Source organism: Mustelus asterias, chromosome 7, assembly GCF_964213995.1.
Source record: "Mustelus asterias chromosome 7, sMusAst1.hap1.1, whole genome shotgun sequence".
Classification (NCBI taxonomy): Eukaryota; Metazoa; Chordata; class Chondrichthyes; order Carcharhiniformes; family Triakidae; genus Mustelus; species Mustelus asterias.
Window position 1 is genome coordinate 34920899 of NC_135807.1, and position 22822 is coordinate 34943720.

General features: G+C 42.7%; 1 protein-coding gene across 1 annotated transcript in view; it reads left to right on the forward strand.

The window, feature by feature from the left end:
• Nucleotides 1-22822, forward strand: part of oxsr1b (oxidative stress responsive kinase 1b) — a 172819-nt gene that overhangs the window by 29219 nt on the left and 120778 nt on the right. The window contains exon 2 of the mRNA XM_078215842.1: nt 21636-21748. Coding sequence (XP_078071968.1) covers nt 21636-21748 — 113 coding nt within the window. The remainder of the gene's footprint in view (nt 1-21635; nt 21749-22822) is intronic.

Sequence of the window (22822 nt, forward strand, 5' to 3'; positions counted from 1 at the left end):
ACGACACCCTTCCTCACTGTCTACCACACCACCGACTTTGGTGTCATCAGCAAATTTGCTAATCCACCCAACTATACCCTCATCCAGATCATTAATAAATATTACAAACAGCAGTGGCCCCAAAACAGATCCCTGAGGTACACCACTTGTAACCGCACTCCATGATGAATATTTACTATCAACCACCACCCTCTGTTTCCTATCCGCTAGCCAATTCCTGATCCAATTTCCTAGATCACCCCCAATCCCATACATCTGCATTTTCTGCAGAAGCCTACCATGGTGAACCTTATCAAACGCCTTACTAAAATCCATATATACCACGTCCACTGCCTTGCCCCCATCCACCTCCTTGGTCACTTTCTCAAAAAACTCAATAAGGTTAGTAAGGCACGACCTACCTGCCACAAAACCATGCTGACTATCACCTATCAATTCATTACTCTCCAAATAACTATAAATCCTATCCCTTATAATTTTTTCCAACATCTTGCCGACAACAGAAGTGAGACTCACCGGTCTATAATTCCCGGGGAAGTCTCTGTTCCCCTTCTTAAACAATGGGACAACATTCGCTAACCTCCAATCTTCTGGTACTATACCAGAGGCCAACGACGACCTGAAGATCAGAGCCAGAGGCTCTGCAATCACTTCTCTTGCCTCCCAGAGAATCCTTGGATAAATCCCATCCGGACCAGGGGATTTATCTATTTTCAGACCCTCCAGAATATCCTGCACATCCTCCTTATCAACTGTAATACTGTCTATTCTACTCCCTTGCAACCCAGTGTCCTCCTCAGCTATATTCATGTCCCCTTGCGTGAACACCGAAGAGAAATATTGGTTCAATGCTTCACCCTGATAAATGTGAGGTGATTCATTTTGGTAGGACTAATTTAAATGTGGATTACAGGGTCAAAGGTAGGGTTCTGAAGACTGTGGAGGAACAGAGAGATCTTGGGGTCCATATCCACAGATCTCTAAAAGTTGCCACTCAAGTGGATAGAGCTGTGAAGAAGGCCTATAGTGTGTTAGCTTTTATTAACAGGGGGTTGGAGTTTAAGAGCCGTGGGGTTATGCTGCAACTGTACAGGACCTTGGTGAGACCACATTTGGAATATTGTGTGCAGTTCTGGTCACCTCACTATAAGAAGGATGTGGAAGCGCTGGAAAGAGTGCAGAGGAGATTTACCAGGATGCTGCCTGGTTTGGAGGGTAGGTCTTATGAGGAAAGGTTGAGGGAGCTAGGGCTGTTCTCTCTGGAGCGGAGGAGGCTGAGGGGAGACTTGATAGAGGTTTATAAAATGATGACTGGGATAGATAGAGTGAATGTTCAAAGACTATTTCCTTGGGTGGATGGAGCTATTACAAGGGGGCATAACTATAGGGTTCATGGTGGGAGATATAGGAAGGATATCAGAGGTAGGTTCTTTACGCAGAGAGTGGTTGGGGTGTGGAATGGACTGCCTGCAGTGATAGTGGAGTCAGACACTTTAGGAACATTTAAGCGGTTATTGGATAGGCACATGGAGCACACCAGGATGATAGGGAGTGGGATAGCTTGATCTTGGTTTCAGATAAAGCTCGGCACAACATCGTGGGCCGAAGGGCCTGTTCTGTGCTGTACTGTTCTGTGTTCTATAAGTCTGATGGATTGAATGGCCTCCTATGCTTCATCATTCTATCTTTCATGGAACAATAAATTGACATTTGGTTCTGAGAAGGTTATTTTTAATATTGGAGCAAAGTGCTTGAGTTACAAAATTGTAAATTGCCTCTTGGACGTCCATCACCACAGCCCTTTGACCCCAGTTTTCATTCACTGCCTGGTCCTCCTCATCACTTCCCAAGCCACCCTAACAATAGTCGAATGTTCAATTCGTTAATTCAAGGATATTTGTGTCACCAGGACATTAGTTGGGATACTATTGGCTGCAGTACCACTGGACTAAGGAGAGAATGAGCCAGTTTCAAATGATCATATCCAGTGACCCCCTGCAGGAAAGTATAATAAAAACTTGCGCTTTCAAGACTTTAATTTATTTCATACTGTTGAGGCAAAAAGTGCATAACAAACAAAATTGGATGTCCTGTGGAGGATGGGAAGACTGAGCAAAGCAAGGAGGTTCAATTTTAAGATGGAAAAGATGGAATAATGTTGTTAGTGCAATAATGTTGCATGGAGTAGTAGATGATCACAGCCATTAGGCATTACATTCTGCAAAGCTTCCACGTGATTGTATGTGTTTCATTGCATTTCAATGCGTAAATTATTCATTCATTATTTACCAGGTTCTGTAAAGTACTTGCAGCATTGAAGTTGAGCTCTCATTCTGTCTGAATAATTGACGATGGAAAATCAGTGTATTTCCATTTGTTTTGAGATTGCAACTGAGGTGACAGCGATTTTACTATGGTACTCCAAGCTCAGTTTTGTAGCATGCTTGAGACCTTGGCTGTATTGTAAAATGATTTTCTTCGTAAGGAACAAATTGGAACTGATGTTTGCTAATAATGCCCTTTTGAAGGAAGGATCAGCATATTTGAAAAGTCCTGCCTCATCTTTGTGTTGTCATTTGCAGTTAAAATAACTTAGTAAATAGCCAGAAACTATAAAGGGTTGTGAATGTAGCCCAATCCATCACAAACCAATCTCCCATCCATAGATTCCGTCTACACCTCCTGCCACCTTGGAAAAGCAGCCAGCATAATCAAGGATCCCACGTACCCCAGACATATTCTCTTCCACCTTCTTCCGTTTGGGAAAAAGATACAAAAGTCTGAGATCACGTACCAACCGCCTCAAGAACAGCTTCTTCCCTGCTCTTATCAGACTTCTGAATGGACTTACCATATATTAAGCTAATCTTTCTCTATACCAAGCTCTAACAATAACACTACATTCTACACCCTCCCCTTTCCTTCTCCCCTACGTATTCTATTAACAGCATGTTTTGTCTGTATAGCGCAAGAAACAATACTTTTCACTGTATCCCAATACATGTGACAAATCAAATCTTCACTTTTCATTAGCTCAACGATGTCATAAAGTGCTTTACAAATTGAGTATTGACTAAAACATTGATTCCAGAGTTTTCAGTGTGGAATGATCCCCTTCAAGTGTGAGCAGGATCCTGTGGGCCCTGTCTGATTTTGCAAAAGACCAGTCTGCTACCCAAACACTACAGTCATTGTAAAATATGCATTCTAATTGTATGTAATGGCAAGTGCTAATAAATCAGCTGATACAGACCAGCACTTGTAATATCACATCTTGAAAACCAGTAACCTTAAGGAACTAACTTTAGGGTTTTGATGTTGAAGCATATCTTCGATGGGCAATAAATGCTGGCCAGCCAGCGCGTCGACGCCCGTGTCCCATGAATGAATAAAAAAAACGAGGTGGCACAGTGATTAGCACTGGTGCCTCACAGAGCCATGGACGTGGGTTCAATTCCTGGCTTGGGTCACTAACTGTGTGGAGTTTGCACATTCTCCGTGTCTCCTCCGATTCTCCGGTTTCCTCCCACAGTCCAAAGATGTGCAGGTTAGGTGGATTGGCCATGCTAAATTGTCCTTAGTGTCAGGGGGACGAGCTGGGGTAAATGCATGAGGTTGTGGGGGTGGGGCCTGGGTGGGATTATGGTTGCTGCAGATTTGATGGGCTGAATGGCCTCCTTCTGCACAGTAGGATTCAATTATTCTATATTCCCTCAGTTTAGCAGAATCAGAGCATTTACAAGGATGTTTGGCCTTTTTCACCAGCATGAGCTCTTCAATGGACGCTATCTACTCAGTGTTAGAGTTCCTGGCCAGGCAGTGAAGGTTCGAACACTGGAGTCTTTACACACTTGTAAACTTTTACTTCGAGAGACGCTAGCCTAATGGTATTATTGCTAGACTATTAATCCAGAAACTCAGCTAATGTTCTGGGGACTCTGGTTCGAATCCTGCCACGGCAGATGGTGGAATTTGAATTCAATTTTTTAAAAATTAAGAAGCTACTGATGACCATGGAACCATTGTTGGTTTGTTGGCAAAACCCATCTGGTTCACTACAAAGAACAGTACAGCACAGGAAACAGGCCCTTCGGCCCTCCAAGCCTGTGCCGCTCCTTGGTCCAACTAGACCAATCGTTTGTATCCCTCCATTCCCAGGCTGCTCATGTGACTATCCAGGTAAGTCTTAAACGATGTCAGCGTGCCTGCCTCCACCACCCTACTTGGCAGCGCATTCCAGGCCCCCACCACCCTCTGTGTAAAAAACGTCCCTCTGATATCTGAGTTATACTTCGCCCCTCTCAGCTTGAGCCCGTGACCCCTCGTGATCGTCACCTCCGACCTGGGAAAAAGCTTCCCACTGTTCACCCTATCTATACCCTTCATAATCTTGTACACCTCTATTAGATCTCCCCTCATTCTCCGTCTTTCCAAGGAGAACAACCCCAGTCTACCCAATCTCTCCTCATAGCTAAGACCCTCCATACCAGGCAACATCCTGGTAAACCTTCTCTGCACTCTCTCTAACGCCTCCACGTCCTTCTGGTAGTGCGGCGACCAGAACTGGACGCAGTACTCCAAATGTGGCCTAACCAGCGTTCTATACAGCTGCATCATCAGACTCCAGCTTTTATACTCTATACCCCGTCCTATAAAGGCAAGCATACCATATGCCTTCTTCTCCACCTGTGTTGCCACCTTCAAGGATTTGTGGACTTGCACACCTAGGTCCCTCTGTGTTTCTATACTCCTGATGACTCTGCCATTTATTGTATAACTCCTCCCTACATTATTTCTTCCAAAATGCATCACTTCGCATTTATCCGGATTAAACTCCATCTGCCACCTCTCCGCCCAATTTTCCAGCCTATCTATATCCTGCTGTATTGCCCGACAATGCTCTTCGCTATCCGCAAGTCCAGCCATCTTCGTGTCATCCGCAAACTTGCCGATTACACCAGTTACACCTTCTTCCAAATCATTTATATATATATATCACAAATAGCAGAGGTCCCAGTACAGAGCCCTGCGGAACACCACTGGTCACAGACCTCCAGCCGGAAAAAGACCCTTCGACCACTACCCTCTGTCTCCTATGGCCAAGCCAGTTCTCCTTGTATCCCATGAGCCTTAACCTTCTTAACCAACCTGCCATGTGGGACTTTGTCAAATGCCTTACTGAAATCCATATAGACGACATCCACGGCCCTTCCTTCATCAACCGTTTTTGTCACTTCCTCAAAAAACTCCACCAAATTTGTAAGGCACGACCTCCCTCTTACAAAACCATGCTGTCTGTCACTAATGAGATTGTTCTGTTCTAAATGCACATACATCCTGTCTCTAAGAATCCTCTCCAACAACTTCCCTACCACGGACGTCAAGCTCACCGGCCTATAATTTCCTGGGTTATCCCTGCTACCCTTCTTAAACAACGGGACCACATTCGCTATCCTCCAATCCTCAGGGACCTCACCCGTGTCCAAAGAAGCGACAAAGATTTCCGTCAGAGGCCCAGCAATTTAATCTCTCGTCTCCCTGAGCAGTCGAGGATAGATGCCATCAGGCCCTGGGGCTTTGTCAGTTTTAATGTTCCCTAAAAAACCTAACACTTCCTCTCTTGTAATGGAGATTTTCTCTAACGGGTCAACACCTCCCTCCGAGACACTCCCGGTTAACACGCCCCTCTCCTTCGTGAATACCGATGTAAAGTATTCATTTAGGATCTCCCCTATTCCCTTGGGTTCTAAGCATAATTCCCCTCCTTTGTCCCTGAGAGGTCCGATTTTCTCCCTGACAACTCTTTTGTTCCTAACGTATGAATTAGGATTCTCCTTAATCCTGCCTGCCAAGAACATTTCGTGACCTCTTTTTGCCCTTCTAACTCCCCGTTTGAGTTCTTTCCTACTCTCTCTGTATTCCTCCAGAGCTCCATCTGTTTTCAGTTGCCTGGACTTAACGTACGCCTCCCTTTTCATTTTAATCATCCTCAATTTCCCTGGTTATCCACGGCTCTCGAATCCTACCTTTCCTATCTTTCCTTTTTACAGGCACATGCCTATCCTGCAGCCTTATCAATAGTTCCTTAAAAGACTCCCACATGCCAGACGCGGACTTGCCCTCGAACATCCTCTCCCAATCAACATCCACCAATTCCTGCCTAATCCGACTAATGTGAACATGAACAGACTGGGAATAGAGGGATACAAACGGATGGTCTAGTTAGGAACACATGATCGGTGCAGGCTTGGAGGGCTGAAGGGCCTGTTCCTGTGCTGTATTCTTTGTTCTTTACGGAAGGAAATATGCTGTCCTTGCCTGGTCTGGCCTACGTGTGACTCCAAATCCACAGCAATGTGGCTGACTCACAACTGCCCTCGGGCAACTAGGGATGGGCAATAAATGCTGGCCAGCCAGTGACTCCCATGCCCCATGAATGAATTAAAAAAATGTACAGCAGACACTCGCAGGCTGAAATTGTTGGTTGTATGCTCACACAAGTGAATCCCTAGTTCATATCCACCATCAAATTACAGCTAACTGCAACACTTCAAAACTTTTTTTTCCTGCTTTATCCACAAACCAATGTAAGCATTTCATGAAATTGTAATTATAGATTTGTAATGGGTAGGTCACGCCTGATGAATCTGATTGAATTTTTCGAAGAAGTAAGTGGTCTAAATGCAGGGGCGCACAGTGATTAGCACTGCTGCCTCAGAGTGCCAGGGACCCGGGTTTAACTCCAACTTTGGGTGATTGTAAATTTTGCTCATTCTCCCCATGTCTGTGTGGGTTTCCTCTGGGTGCTCCAGTTTCCTCCCACAGTCCAAAGATGTATAAGTTAGGTGGATTGGCCATGCTAAATTGCCCCTTAGTTCCAGGATTTGTAGGTTAGGGTTCACCAGGTTGATACCGGAGATGAGGGGTGTAGATTATGAGGAGAGATTGAGCAGATTAGGTTTGTACTCGTTGGAGTTTAGAAGGCTGAGGGGTGATCTTATAGAGGCATATAAGATAATGAAGGGGCTGGATAGGGTAGAAGTGGAGAGATTCTTTCCACTTAGAAAGGAAGCTAGAACAAGAGGGCACAGCCTCAAAATAAAGGGGGGTCAGTTTAGGACAGAGTTGAGGAGGAACTTCTTCTCTCAGGGTGGTGAATCTCTGGAATTCTCTGCCCACTGAAGTGGTGGAGGCTACCTTGTTGAATATGTTTAAGTCACGGATAGATGGATTTCTGATCGGTAGGGGAATTAAGGGTTATGGGGAGCAGGCGCGTAAGTGGAACTGATTCACTTCAGATCAGCCATGATCTTATTGAATGGCGGGGCAGGCTCGAGGGGCTAGATGGCCTACTCCTGCTCCTATTTTTTATGTTCTTATTTATGTTCTTATTAGTGGGGTAAATACCTGAGGTTATGGGGATATGATGAGGGGGGGCGGGGGGGGGGGGGGGGGGGGGTAGTTGGCCTGGGTAAGATGCTCTGTCGGAGACTCAGTGCAGACTCGGTGAAGTGATTGGCCTCCTCCTGCACAGAAGGGATTCTCTGATTCTATGAATGTGTACGGATATTATTTATGGATGTGCTCAACAGTTAACAGTCAAGCACATTGCTGCAGTCTCATGTAGGCCACATTGGATAAGGAAAGCAGATTTCCTTCCCAAAGGACATTAGTGAACCAGGTGGGGCTTTTACAGCAATCCAGTAGCTTACTAACTTTTTTTATTCCTAATTTAAATTCCCTATCTGCAGTGGTGGAATTTGAATTCTGCCTTTCCAAATCATTAGTCCAATAACATGACCATAATGCTGCTGAAGACCTATATAATGAATAAAATTTTAAAAGGCAGCTTTTTACTTCATATATGAAATGTAATTTTACTGCACTTTCCTTCATTTCCTTGAATAATTATTCTTGGACATGAGGGCAGTGTTGATGGCAAGGTGAGTGGGAGGGCAGGTATTATGAGGGAAGATCAGTTTAGAAAGGTTCAGACATCAAGAAAATTAGTTCAGATTGACAACTTAAGTAATTATCCCAGTGAATGAAAGTGCATAATTTTCATACATGAATAGCTAGAATTGAGTGAGGTCGGAGAACCAGAGCTTTCTGGCCTGCCAACATTGGACAGTAGGACCTGAAGGTTTGTTGTTGGTTTCTCCTAGTGACTTTTTTTATTCCCCCTTCGCTGCTGAATTGACTGATCTTATCTCTCCGTCCGGTCAGTGTGTGCTCTGCCTGAAAACAGGCATTATTGCTGCTGCTTCATCCTGAGCCATTTTCTTGGCAGTTTTTGACAGCCATTCGTCGTTACCTTGAATTCTCGGGGGCAAGGCAACTCCAGTTTACCTCAACTAGAAAGGGAATTGAGCCTGTGATGTTGTTCTGAACCATGTGCCTGGCCATCTAGCTAAGTGACTCTGGTTCCACAAATCCCACCCAATCCAGTCCTAGTGCAGCAGTTATTATTGATGAGTGCTTTGGTTGCTGGTATATTTTTATCACATCAAAACACATCACTGCCAACTCCAATCCAGTCATGTGTGCACTTCCGTAATGATGCCAGTTTTGAACCATATTGACTGTCTACACATCCCACTGCCTCAGAAAAGCAGCCAGCATAATCGAGGACCCCATGCTTCCTCCTCGGACATACTCTCTTCCACTTTCCTGTCGGGAAAAAGATACAAAAGTCTGAGGTCACGTAACAACCGACTCAACAACAGCTTCTTCCCTGCTGCCATCAGACCTTTGAATGGACCTACCTTATGTTAAGTTGATCTCACGCTACACCCTAGCTATGACTCTAACATTACATTCTGCACCTATGCTTTGTCTGTATAGCATGTAAGAAATAATACTTTTCTTTGTATACTAATACATGTGACAATAATAAATCAAATCAAAATATTAGATCACAATTGTGAAATATGCTATGGTTGGCTGCTTTTTGTTTGTTCATGGGATGTGCCATTGTCAATGTTTGTTGCTTGTCCCTAATTTCCCTGAGTTGCCTTCCTCTACCAATGCAGTGCACCAGGTGTAGGGAAACCCTCAGTTCTAGTTAGTAGGGTTTTCCAGGACTTTTTCCTAGTGACAGTGGAGAAATAGCAATGATAGTTCCATGCAAAATTAATTGAGTTATTTTGAATGAACTACAGTTTGGCATGTCTAAAAGGAACTTTTTGGGTCGATGGGAGAAGGAGGGTGGTGTATACGATTGTTGGAGTTGATTGCTGTACTTTGCTGAAGATTTTGTCCAATGAAACAACCTGATATCTACATAGTGTTTGTGTGCTTTCAACAAATGATAGCATGACTAGACATTGAACTATAGGGGGAGGAGCACGGGGGGGTCAATACGTAGACTATGGAATTGAGTCTGTTAAATTGAGTCTGCCACATGCCAGGTGACCCTGTCGTGATCTCCTTAGGCTAAGCTTGATGGCTGCCAGCTCCTATGTTCATGTGGTTGTAGTCTTTAATCTCTACAGAATCTATACATTCCTGAAGGAGCTTGGTTAACTTTACAGGAAAGTGATGGTTTTTGATAGTACTGAAACTAATGAAATTTCTCAATTTTGACGAAGGCTTCTATAATTGTACTGCTGTGGAACTTGTGTATTGTAGGATTTGGACTTCACTGAAGTTTAGTAATAAGAAAATTCTTTTGAGGAATAACCTCATTTTAGAATTGCTGAGAAAAGAGACATACGATCGCAGCTTTTTGTCTTGCACTCATCAGGACATCTATGCAAGGTAAACTAACAGTAAAAGGAACAACAATTTGTACTGCATGAGAAGAGTGCTGACTGGTTGGCAAGTAGAAACATTGCCAAAGAGAATGCAGCAGAGAACAGTCAACTAGAATCCTACAGTGCAGAAGGAGGCCATTCGGCCCATCGAGCCTGCACCAACCACAATCCCACCCAGGCCCTATCCCCATAACTCCATGCATTTACCCTAGCTAGTCCCCTGAAACTAAGGGGCAATTTAGCATGGCCAATCCACCTAACAGCGCATCTTTGGACTGTGGGGGAAAATCGGAGCACCCGGCGGAAACCCACACAAACACTGGGAGAATGTGCAAACTCCACACAGTGACCGAAGCCGGGAATTGAACCTGGGTCCCTGGCGCTGTCAGGCAGCAGTGCTAGGTGCTGTGAGGCAGCAGTGCTAGCCACTGTGCCACCGTGCCGTCCGTAAGCTTTGTCGAGCTTTTGTTTTAAATTCAGACCGAGCAGGTTGACTATGGTCAAGGCATTTCTATGGGAAATGAACCAAGGATGACAGTCCTCTAAACTTTTGTTTAGTTGGAAAAGGTGTGATGCATGGACATACCCCTTCTGTCTACAAGTTCAGGGTCCTGTGTGTGAATATGTGGATTCCAGATTAGGTAGCCATTATTCCACAGAATGGTTTTGGTATCTTTGATTTCAGCATCAAGAGTTTGACAACAGGTGAAGTTGGTCTTTGCTCCTTTTCTGCTCCTGTCACACCTGTGCTGTATAAGGATATCTTTTTGTGTTGAACCAAATAAACAAAATCAAACTAACTTAAGGACAACTCAAAAAGGTCAGCTCTCTAAAAGGGGGGAACTGCCCAAAACAAAAAACAAAGCAGAAAGGAAACTTGAAACATCAAATTAAAATGTGATTAAAGGGGTCAATAATACACGCCAGTCCCTGCGGTGCCCAGCAGGCACAGAAGGCTTCAGTGGTGCCCTCGGACACCGCATGCTCCCTTTCCAGGGACACCCGGCCGCGAATATATCCGTGGTCGAGGGGCAGACAGTCGGGTTGGATGACCCCCTTGATCGCCCACTGCCTGGACCTGTAGAAGGAACGCCTTGACAGGCCCAGGAGGAGGTTCCCTGCCCCCTCCCCCTCTGCACCGGGTGGCTGTTTAAGGGAGGTAGTAGGAAGAATCTTGAGAGAAAAATGGACAGGTAGAGCCTGGGGCCGAGACAACTGAAGACAAGGCTGTCAATAGCAAGGCCAAAGTTGTTGGATTCACAAGAGGCTAGCATTAGAGGATTGCAGAATTCTTAGAGGGTTGTCAGACTAGAAAAGTTTTGGGAAAGGAAAAATTCACAAATATAAATTTTTAAGTTGCAAAGTTGCTGGTGTGGGAGTGGTCAGCAATACAGGATTTATAGGTGAATGTAATTGGTGCAAGTTAGTATACAGAGTTTGGAATAAGCTTCAGTTATTGGAAGGTGAGGCCAGCTACGAGGGCATCAAAATTGTCAAATCTGGATGTAGCAAAAGAATGGTTTCAGCAGCAGATAGGTGGAAATGGGTGACAATCCCTGACTAGTTCAGAGATGTTCACTCCCTGGCGTCCTATCTCCAACTGCCCTGTCTTCCAGTTAAACGAAGAACAAATAGCCTTTGTACCTTTTAAAAGGGCCCCTGGTTGCTAAGCAACGACATCAAGCTTCTGCCAAGCTTTTCTTTTTTCTTCAGCCTTAACCTCTCTAAACACAATAGCACAGTTTGAATTGAAACCAAAACCTCCACACCTACAAACCCCTTTGTCCAGCAGAAATCTAACTATGCACTTACCCTTCCTTACACAGCAACACTAAATTAAATCCACTTAAAACTAAGCCTTCTAATATTTAATGATACAAATAACATTTATAACAACCTTTGTTTTCCCGACAACAAGGCTTATCATTTGGTAGTTTTTTGATATACTTTTTGCTAAACTGGTAGTTCTTTCTCTCCGGGTCAGAAGAAATGCAGACTCTAATCCCACATCATTTTTAGCTCATGTCGTACTGAGGAACCCTGAATTGCTGGGGATGCCCCTTCCTGTTGTTCAGATGAAGCTATCGACCTCATGGAAATGTCTCTGGGAATAGAATAAGGAATTCTGACTAAAATTCCTCCCTTGACCAATACCATCAAAATCATTCAACTCATCGCACATTTACACTAAAGCTGGAAACTAGTGTAATTACCTCTGCAGTGTTGCTCACATTTAAAATAAAATTTAACATCCCATTTACCAAGCACGGAAGCTTTGTACCATGCAATGTAGAACTTATTGTGCTAGGATGATTGTGTATTCTCTTAAGGCTACAGAATAAACCCTCAGTAAGATCAGAGTTTAATTGTTTCTCCGAACAGTAGCATTTCTCCTCAGTTTGATTGTCTGATAAATCAGTAATTGTAGACATGCTGGCACCTTTACCGGTTGAGAGATTTTAAATTACTTGGGGACTTTGCAAATTCCTAATTATTGCCTAGATTTCTTGATGCATTTAATTTCCTAATTTTTGTAATTGCTCTTAGCACCCCATCTCTAATTGCCTTGATAAAGTGATGAACAATGACGTGTTTGTGCAACCTCCTGCTTGGCCATTTCGGAACATTAAGAGTCAGCTACATGATATGGACTAGGTCAGGTGGAGTCCTCCAGGACAGTAATGAACAATTCGGGTTTTTTATATGATTCAGTTTATCTCAACACACCCACTTAGGAATCCAGGTTGATGACTGATTCAGTGCAGTATATATTTTTAAAAGAACAAAAAATGCTGGAAAACTCGGCATATCAGGCAGTATCTGTGGAGAGAAACATTGTTAATGTTTCAGGTCGATGAACGTCAGATGTACTGATGAGTTTTGATAACTCATTGACCCGAAACTTTAACTCTGCTTCTCTGCACAGATGCTGCCTGACCTGACTATTTTTTCCAGCATTTTTGTTTTTCCAGATTTTCCCTATTTTGCTTCTGTACTTTTTAAATTTGTTCTTGAGATGTGGGCATCACTGTTAAGACCAGTAATTACTGTCCATCCTTGCCCTTTATGAAGCTGGTGATGAGCTGCTGACTTGAACTGCTGCAATCCATGCGACACAGGTACCCTCGCAATGCTGTTGAGGAGGGAGTTCCAAGATTTTGGCCCAGAAGGAACAACGATATTATTCTAAGACAGGATGGCGTGTGGCTTGGAGGGGAATTTGCAGATGATGTCCTTGTGCATCTGCTGCCCTGTTCTTTTCGGTGAAAGAGGTCAAGATTTTGTAAGGTTCTGTCAAATAAGCCTTGAATTGCTAGAGGAATGCTGCCTTGTCACAAGTGCTATGTCTCAGATGCATTACAAAACCTAGTTTCACCTGCGTGTTGGGGTAGTTTTTTTAAAGGATCCTGTGGCTCTGCAATTGAGAAAAACAGGGAACTCTACTGTTGTTCTAGCAACATTCTTCCCTCCTTGACACCAACAAGATACCTGGCCATTGAATTCATGCTGTTTGTGGCACCTTGTGCACAGATTGTTCATCATATAACATTGACTTTATTTCCAAAGTAATTGAAACACGTGGGATGTCCTGAGGTGATGAGGTTTTCTTTCAATAATCCATTTGGGCACTCTTGTGATTATGATCTTATAAATAGATGCAGTTACTTAGCATTATGTATGGCATTAAGAAAAATCTCAGTATCATATTACAACTGTCTATTTATAAAACGTCCCCTGGTATTTTGTGTTTTGTGATTAAGCTCCAGTTCAGAATGTGGATTTAAATAAATTCATTACCTATTGCATTTCATTGTCTTTAATAAAAACAAATACTGCTAGGATGACAATATGAACATTCCTCCAATACCAAAGCTATTCTTCAAATTATTCTTCACAACCATTTTTAGTTTTGAATGTTTTAAAACATGCTACCGTGCAAAGGGACCTGGGGGTCCTTGTGCATGAGACGCAAAAGCCCAGTCTGCAGGTACAACAGGTGATCAAGAAGGCAAATGGGATGTTGGCCTATATTGCGAGGGGGATAGAATATAAAAGCAGGGATGTCTTGATGCACCTGTACAGGGCATTGGTGAGGCCGCAGCTGGAATACTGTGTGCAGTATTGGTCCCCTTATATGAGGAAGGATATATTGGCATTGGAGGGAGTGCAGAGAAGGTTCACCAGGTTGATACCGGAGATGAGGGGTTTGGATTATGAGGAGAGGCTGAGGAGATTGGGTTTGTACTCGTTGGAGTTTAGAAGGATGAGGGGGGATCTTATGGAGACATATAAGATAATGCGGGGGCTGGATAGGGTGGAGGCGGAGAGATTCTTTCCACTTAGTAAGGAAGTTAAAACTAGAGGACACAGCCTCAAAATAAAGGGGGGTCGGTTTAAGACAGAGTTGAGGAGGAACTTCTTCTCCCAGAGGGTGGTGAATCTCTGGAATTCTCTGCCCACTGAGGTGGTGGAGGCTACCTCGCTGAATATGTTTAAAGCGCGGATGGATGGATTCCTGAGCGGTAAGGGAATTAAGGGTTATGGGGATCAGGCGGGTAAGTGGTACTGATCCACGTCAGATCAGCCATGATCTTATTGAATGGCGGGGCAGGCTCGAGGGGCTAGATGGCCTACTCCTGCTCCTATTTCTTATGTTCTTATGAATGTATTCCAGCTAGTATACTGATGTTACAATTTCCAAGGGATAACCTTAAATGGAACCAACAAGGTGGAATTTTCCCATTGCTTTGAACAAACGATGATGCACGTTTGGAGCCATGTTAGCAATGAAGAGAATGCCTTAACATAAGGGCTTGGAGCTGTCTAAATAAACACACATGCTAGTTAAGGCATTGTGGTCAGTTAGCATCTGAAAGAGATTGTTGTTTTGGATGAAACCCTCAGCCACTGTTCAATTTTCATTTTAATTTCACCCCTAGTATTCAGTTTTTTTCGGGAGCAGGAGTAAACCACTCAGCCCTTCGAGCCATTAAATTCGGTCATGGCTGATCTGTAACCTCCCATCTATCGTGATAAATTTTCACCTCTTTATCAAGAATCTATCTCTCTCCCTCGAAAACCTTCATACTCTGTTTCCACTACCTTTTGAGGAAGGGAGATCCAAAGCCACTATATCCTCAGAAAATTTCTTCTCATCTGTCTTGAATGAGCAACCCCTTTCTTTTAAATGGTGAGATGACCGTTTATAGCACCAATATATATAAAAGGAAAGCATCACATCTGTACAAGACTGTCAACATTACAAAACTTCTGCCTGCCCCATCTCCAGATCATTTTATCAAGCAACTAGTAATTTTAATTTAAAATTCTAACACATTAATGAGGACAAGGTCAGATTCTATACTAACAGTACATGGTTAAATGCTGAGCTGGAAACTTGTGCAGCTTAATGCATTACTGGTCCTTTCAGGTAATATACCAGAGGGCGTCCATTGACCTTGGGTCCAACAACTTTGGTGCCATTTCTAAAAATGAAAATTTGAAGCAGAGATTAATTTTAAAGTAAATAAATTGAATCTGGTTTTGGATCGATAACATTTTTTTTTGTTGGGATATGAATATTAATGTCAAAGCCATCATTGTCCATTCCTAATTGCCCTCAAGAAGATGATGGTCAGCCGTCCTCTTGAACTGCTCCAGTCGATGTGTAGGTATACACAGTGATGTTTCCAGGATTTTGACCCAGTGACGATGAAGGGTTGACAATACCGGTCCAAGTGAGAATGGTGTGTCTCTTGGATGGGAACTTGCAGATGCTGGTTTTCCCATGTGTCTGCTACCTTTGTCCTCCTTAGGTGGGAGATGCCAACAGGCTTGGCAAATGCTATTGAAAGAGCCTTAGTGTGTTGATGCCATGCATCTTGTAGATGGTAGCAAGAACTACGAGCAGGAGTAGGCCATCTGGTCTCTCGAGCTTGCTCTGCCATTCAATAAGATCATGGTTAATCTTTTCGTTAACTCAGCTCCACTTCCCTGCCCGCTCACCATAACCCTTAATTCCTTTACTGTTCAAAAATCTATCTTTGCCTTAAAAACATTCAATGAGGTAGCCTCAACTGCTTCACTGGGCAGGGAATTCCACAGATTCACAACCCTTTGGGTGAAGAAATTCCTCCTCGACTCCATCCTAAATCTGCTCCCCTTTAATGGTGGGAATGTATGTGTTTGGTGATTAATATACCCTCTGGTATATTACCTGAAAGGACCAGTAATGCATGAAGCTGCACAAGTTTCCAGCTCGGCATTTAACCATGTACTGTTAGTCTGGAGTCTGACCTTGTCCTAATTAATATGTTAGAACTTCAAATTAAAATCACTAGTTGCTTGATTAAATGATCTGTATCTGTTAATGCCAATGCAGATGGGGGCAGGCAGACATTTTGTAACGTTGACAATCTTGTACAGATGTGATACTTTCCTTTTATATATTATATTGGTGCTATATGCGAGTCCATTTTTGGTACGGTCATCTCACCGTTTAAAAGTAAGGGGTTGCTCATTCAAGACAGATGAGAAGAAATTGTCTTGGATTATGTTGAGCTTCAGTTGTTGGAGCTACACACATCCAGGCAAGTGGAGAGTATTTTGTCACACTCCTGACTTGTGCCTTGTACATTGCAGATGGGCACTGGGAGTCAGGAAATGAGTAACTCACTGCAGAATTCCCAACCTCTAACCTGCACTTCTTGCCACAGTACTTAGGTGGCTAAATCCTGTTAAATTTCTGGTCTGTTGTAACTCCCAGGATGATGTTGATAGGGAATTTGGTTATGGTTCTGTTTAACGTCAAGGGGAGATAGATTCTCCTCTTGGAAATGGTCTTTGACTGACACTTAAATGGTGCAAGTATTGTTTGCCACTTGGCCCAAACCTGAAAGTTGTCCTGGTCTTGTATTTGGGATTGAACTACTTCAATATCTGAGGAATTGCAAGTCGAAATGAACACAACAATCATCAGTGAACGTCCCCATTCCTGACGTGTTGAAGGGACAGTATTGATGAAACAGCTGAAGTTAACTGAGCTAGGACACTACCCTAAGGACCACCTGCAGTGATATCGTGGGACTGGGATGATTGACCTCCAACAACCTTGAGCATCTTTCTTTGTGCTAATTATGACTGTAACGAGTGCAGAGGTTCCTCCTTCAATTCTCATTAACCTCCACATTCCTAGGGCTCCTTTATGCAACACTCAAAATGTTGACTTGATGTCAAGTGCAGTCACTCTTAACTCTGGAATTCAGCTGTTTTGTCCATGTTTGGACCAAGGCTGTAATGAGATCTGGAGCAGGATGGACTGGGTGATCTAAATGGAGTATCACTGACTAGATGATGGCACAGTGGTTAGCACTGCTGGCGTACAGCACCAGGGACTCGAGTTTGATTCCTGGCTTGGGTCACTATCTGTGCGGAGTTTGCATGTTCTTTGTGACTGGTGAGTTTCCTCCAGGTGCTCCGGTTTCTTTCCACAGACTGAAAGACATGCTGGTTAGGTGCATTGGCCATGTTAAATTCTCCCTCCGTGTACCGAACAGGCACCGGAGTGTGGCGATTAGGGGATTTTTCACAGTAACTTCATTGCAGTGTTAATGTAAGCCTACTTGTGGCACTAAAACTTTAGATTTTACCACTACTAACTGAACAACCAAGACCTGAAGGATATAGTTGCAAGACTGAGTCTGAGACCTGTGTAGAGAGAACCAAGAGGGAAAAACCCATTTGTACTTGTCTTCCCCAGTCTACCTATCTCAGCTGCATCTGCCCACAATCATCATGTCATAATCTAAGAGTGACAATTGCATTGTACTTCTGGAGCAAAGTTCAGCTATCGTGATGAGGACACCTTCCATTTGTGTTGTGTGACACGATCATTTTGTGGAATGGTTTGGATTTAGAATACACTTAATCTATCAACACTGGGAATCCATGGCAATTGTGTTCTGACAACACTATCAGTTACACCTTCCATCACTTTGATTGAGAGTACACTGATAGGGTGGTAATTGGCTTTGTCCTGCTTTTTGTGGATGCAGTAAGAAGTCTCTCAACACCAGGTTAAAGTCCAACAGGTTTATTTGGTAGCAAATACCATAAGCTTTCGGAGCGCTGCTCCTTTTATGGATGCAACATACCTAGGCAATTTTCTACCTTGTCAGGCAGATGCCAGTGTTGCAGCTATACTGGAACAGCTTGGTCAAGGGTGCATCTAATTCTGGAGCAGAAGTCTTCAGTAGTATGCACTATCAAAATGCTATCAGGGTCCATATCCTTTGCTGTATCTGGTGTTGTTTTCCATTTCTTGATGTCCCATTCAGTGAATCCATTTGGTTGAAAGCTGGAATTTATGATGGTGCTGATATCAGGAATGCAGTTGGGATGGATCATCCACTCTGCGTTTATGGTTGCAAATGCTTTAATGTTGTCTTTTGCACTGATGTACTGTGCCATCCTATCATTGAGAATTTGTGTAGCCTCCCCTTTTGGTTGTTGAATTGTGCTCCACCATTCATAACTCTGTATGCCAGCACTACATCGATTGATCTGATCCATTGGTTGTCGGATCACTTAGCTCTGTCTATAGCATGCAAGTAGTCCTGTTTTGTAGCTTCACCAGGTTGATCCCTCGTTTTTAGGTATGGCTGGTTCTGCTGTTGTCATTGTCCTAGACTCACTCAAACCAAGGTTGATCCTATCAGACTAGAGTGGGGGATATGACATATCATGAGCTTACGGATTGTGTCAAATGCAGTTCTGCTGTTGGCCTACAATGCCTCCATGGATTCCTAGTTTTGAACTGCGAAGATTATTCTGAATCTATCCCTTTTAGCAGGGTGGTAGTATCATGTTACATGATGGAGGCTGTCCTCAGCATGAAGGCTGGACTTCTGCTCCACAAGGATAAGTGCGGTGGTCGCTCCTACTGATACTGTCGTGAACAGATAGATCTGCAAGAGGTAGAATGGTGAGGATGAGGACAGAACTTTCCTGCTTGGTTATCTCCGCATTTGCTTTAGGCCCAGTCAGGCATATATGTTCTCAAGATCTCGGTAGCTTGGTCAGTAGTGGTTTTATCAAAGCACATTTTGCTGATGGACACTGTTGTACGTTTAACAAGGGTTCAAGTTGGTTTAAGAGCTGATCACATGATTTGATAGTGATGTAATTAGGGTGTGTGCTCAGGCTGCTGTTTTACTTTCAGCTTTGTATTCTGATACAGAGCAGCCAACAGCTCTACAATAAAACCTGTTATGAGTTTGTTTGTATCGATGTGTGCAAACCAAGTCTTTTCCCTTTCTGTTTAAAACCCACAACCCCTAACATACATAGAACATAGAACAGCATAGAAGAGGCCCTTCGGCCCACGATGTTGTGCCAAGCTTTATCTGAAACCAAGATCAAGCTATCCCACTCCCTATCATCCTGGTGTGCTCCATGTGCCTATCCAATAACCGCTTAAATGTTCCTAAAGTGTCTGACTCCACTATCACTGCAGGCAGTCCATTCCACACCCCAACCACTCTCTGCGTAAAGAACCTACCTCTGATATCCTTCCTATATCTCCCACCATGAACCCTATAGTTATGTAGTTAGAACATTACAGAAAAAAATTGACAATGTCGGGATTTTGTTTCATTGAAAGCATTAAGGAAAGAGCCTAAGACAGAGTAAATTTCTGGGTCCTCACACTTTGAATATTAGAAGCCTGGGGAAATGCATCAACAGGATTAAAGATTTAGCTGGCAGTGCCATGAAGAACAAGTAAGAAAAAATAGCTGAGTTTTTAAGAGGGTTTTTTCTGTTCAGAGAAGAGTGAGATTCCAGGCAGTATCTGGCATATTTGAAAAGAGCAGATGCTTTGCTATATGGCTATTATCGCATGAAAGAAATACATCAAGTCAACAGTCTCCAGATTAAAAAGGGAAATACTGGGAAGATATTTTTAAAAATACATTGAGCAGCCTTGAGTCACATGTACCTGCAGGAAAAATAGTGGGTCAGTTAGCTTCCTTGGGCCCTTTCAATGAAGGAAATGAATCATGGAGTTCCTATGTACAACATTTTCAGTGCTTTCTACAGCGAATAAAATTGCAGACAAGTTGTCATACCAGTTTTTCTCAATACAATAGGATGTAAAACCTTTAATTTGCTCTGAAATTTGGTTCATCCAACAAAGCCGGGAACCAAAGCTTATGATGACTTGACAAAGATCTTTGAAGAACATTACTCTCCAAAGCCATTGAGCATCACGGAAAGGTTCAGGATCCATTGAAGGAATCAAGTGCAAGGCGAAGGTATTGCTCAGTTTGTGGCTACCTTAAGGCTGGCACAGCATTGAGTTTGGCAAGTCATTAGACAATTGCAAAGAGCCTCATTTTGGAGACCATAACCTAGAAGATTATCAGAAAAAGATTGTTTACTGAGCATACTTTGGCTTTAAAGACAGCAGAAGAAATTGCAGTGTTGATGGAACTGGGACTGAACAAAATGGAGAAGATTCATTTGGAACAGCACCAAATACATCAAGAGAATTCATTGGGAACATGCAGAGGTGAATTCGATATGTTAGGCCATGTAAACCTCCAAGCACCATCTGCCCTGCATGTGACAGTCTGCACACCATCGACCATCTCCAAACCCATTGAACTGGAGTCGAAGCAAGTCATCCTTGATCCCAAGGACCTGCCTAAGAAGGAGGAGACACTACTGTATTAAACTGCAGCTCTCTCTCTCCACTCTGGAGTTTTGGGTTGAAACTTGGAATGCATACAAAATTGGCTTATGTATAGAAACCAATAGGCTCTTCCTACAAGAGTAATAATTGAATCATAGCCTACAACACAGGAGGCCATTCAGCCCATCCTGTCCTTAGTGTCAAGGTGGGGAAAGTACCCTGTGGAGTTCCCCAGAACCACGGCTGCTTAAAAATTACATAATTGACTTGAATTCCGAAACTCCGGGCAAATTGATCACATTTGCAAGCAATGTCACTAACAGGAACAGAAGAATCAAAGGTGCTAGGCTAGAAATCAGATTGAATTAAGATCTCCAAGCAATGGTAGATGAAATTTAATGCAAACAGATGTAGAATATGCTTTATAGGATGGCAAAATGTCTGACTAATGTATTCAGTGAAATCCTCCAAGGGTGAAATTGGGAGGGACATGGGAGTTTTCAGAGATGTCTATTCAAAATTTTCAACCAGTTTGGAGCAGCATTTCAAAGAAACAAAATAATAAACAACAAAAATAATATAATAAAATATATAATTCAGGGGAAGTGTTCTGGTCACATGTACTTTGGGTGCTGTGTTCAGTTCTTGTTGCCAAGAAACAAGGGAAGTGTTAGAATGCTCGTGGAGTGCAACGGTGTCATAAAGCTAACCCCTTAGTGTAATGGTCTCCAACCTTGTAAGCACAAGATCACTTTTGGCATCAAAATGCAGCACAAGATCTACTCTTAAAAATTTGACTCTACCTAAAGCCCCCAAAATGTACTTTTATGTACATTAAAACTCACCTATTAGTGTGTCTCACACTCATGAATGCTATAAAGTCTGGGTCGTAGTTTGAGATGGCCAGTTTCATACAGTCCATCAGATGGACATCTGTGAGACAAGTGTGATACTTGGACCTGGCAATGTGTTCATTGCCAATTTCTGTCATGTGTTTTAGGAGTAGTGAACATGTATATGGGGTTTGAGGTGGTGGCAGGTGGTGTTCGCTGACCCCCTACCAATATTTTCAGGGAGTATTAATATTTCTAACAGGACACCTCTATCCAGAAATTTTGTAAAACTACTGGTTACAATATAAACTTGCAGAGCTTTTTGTTAAGAGTGCTCTTTTTGTTTTGTTTCAGGTAGCGGAGCTACAGCAGTGGTTCAGGCTGCTTACTGTATCCCGAAGAAGGAGCGAGTTGCAATCAAACGTATCAATCTGGAAAAATGTCAGACCAGCATGGATGAACTCCTGGTAATGCACTGCAGAGCATGTTTAGACCAGCAGTACAGGGGAAGCCTGAACAGGGTTGGGTTGTTCGGAACATTTTTAAATGTGCCGATAAAGGTTACATTAATGTAAAGCAAAAATACTTCTGAATGTGTAAAATAAAGACACACAATTCTGGAATATAATACTGCACTCAGTATCTAGAAAAAAAAAGTAGCAAGACTTTTCTTTAGAATTACTAGGTCAATATGTAACTGATTTCCTAATGTGCATTTCCAGAATTTTCTGCTTTTATTTCAGGTTTCCAGAAATTGCAAATTAAATAACTGGAAGATAGATATGGAGTATTGCCAGTAGTGAAGAGATTAGGTTTATTAAAGTGTTGCTACACTGTTTGAAACACAACCAGGTTATGAAAATAGGAATTCCAGAGAGGTCATTGCAGACTTGAACAAGCCCAGGCAGTTTATACTGGTGATTTTGCTATTCATGCCTGTATGCGTAGCACAGGAAAACTGTTTCTATTTTTAAATTTGTAAAGATTGCAAAATATTGCATGAAAAATTCTGTGACTTCAATTTGGGCAGAACTGTTTTTTTTTGAATGTGTGTTCTTAACAGATAAGAGGTATCAGGGATGACATTTGGAGGGAGCACTAATGCCATCTTGGCCCATTCCTTGTTACGTGACAGAGTATGTATGAGTGAATATGTTGCTCAGCAGATTTTGGGTGTGTCTGTTCACTTTGTCTATGACTAATCTATTATAGGTGTGAACATATTTTTGAAGGATGTTCACAATTTGATATGTTGCTAAGAAATTGATCTTAAAGTGATAGCACACAGCAGACCTGCCATTTAAAGATTGACACAAAAGCAAAATACTGTGGATGCTGGAAATTTGTAATGAAACTAGAAAATGCTGGAAATATTCAGCAGATCAAGGAACAATTGTGCAGGGATGAAGAGTTATGGTTTCCAATCGATAATTTTATTAGCATTTAACCACAAACATGATCTCAAGTTCCAGTACCCTGTCATTTATCCTTTAATATAGAGTAATGACTTGAAATTGTTATCTCCATGCTGAGTGACAGAA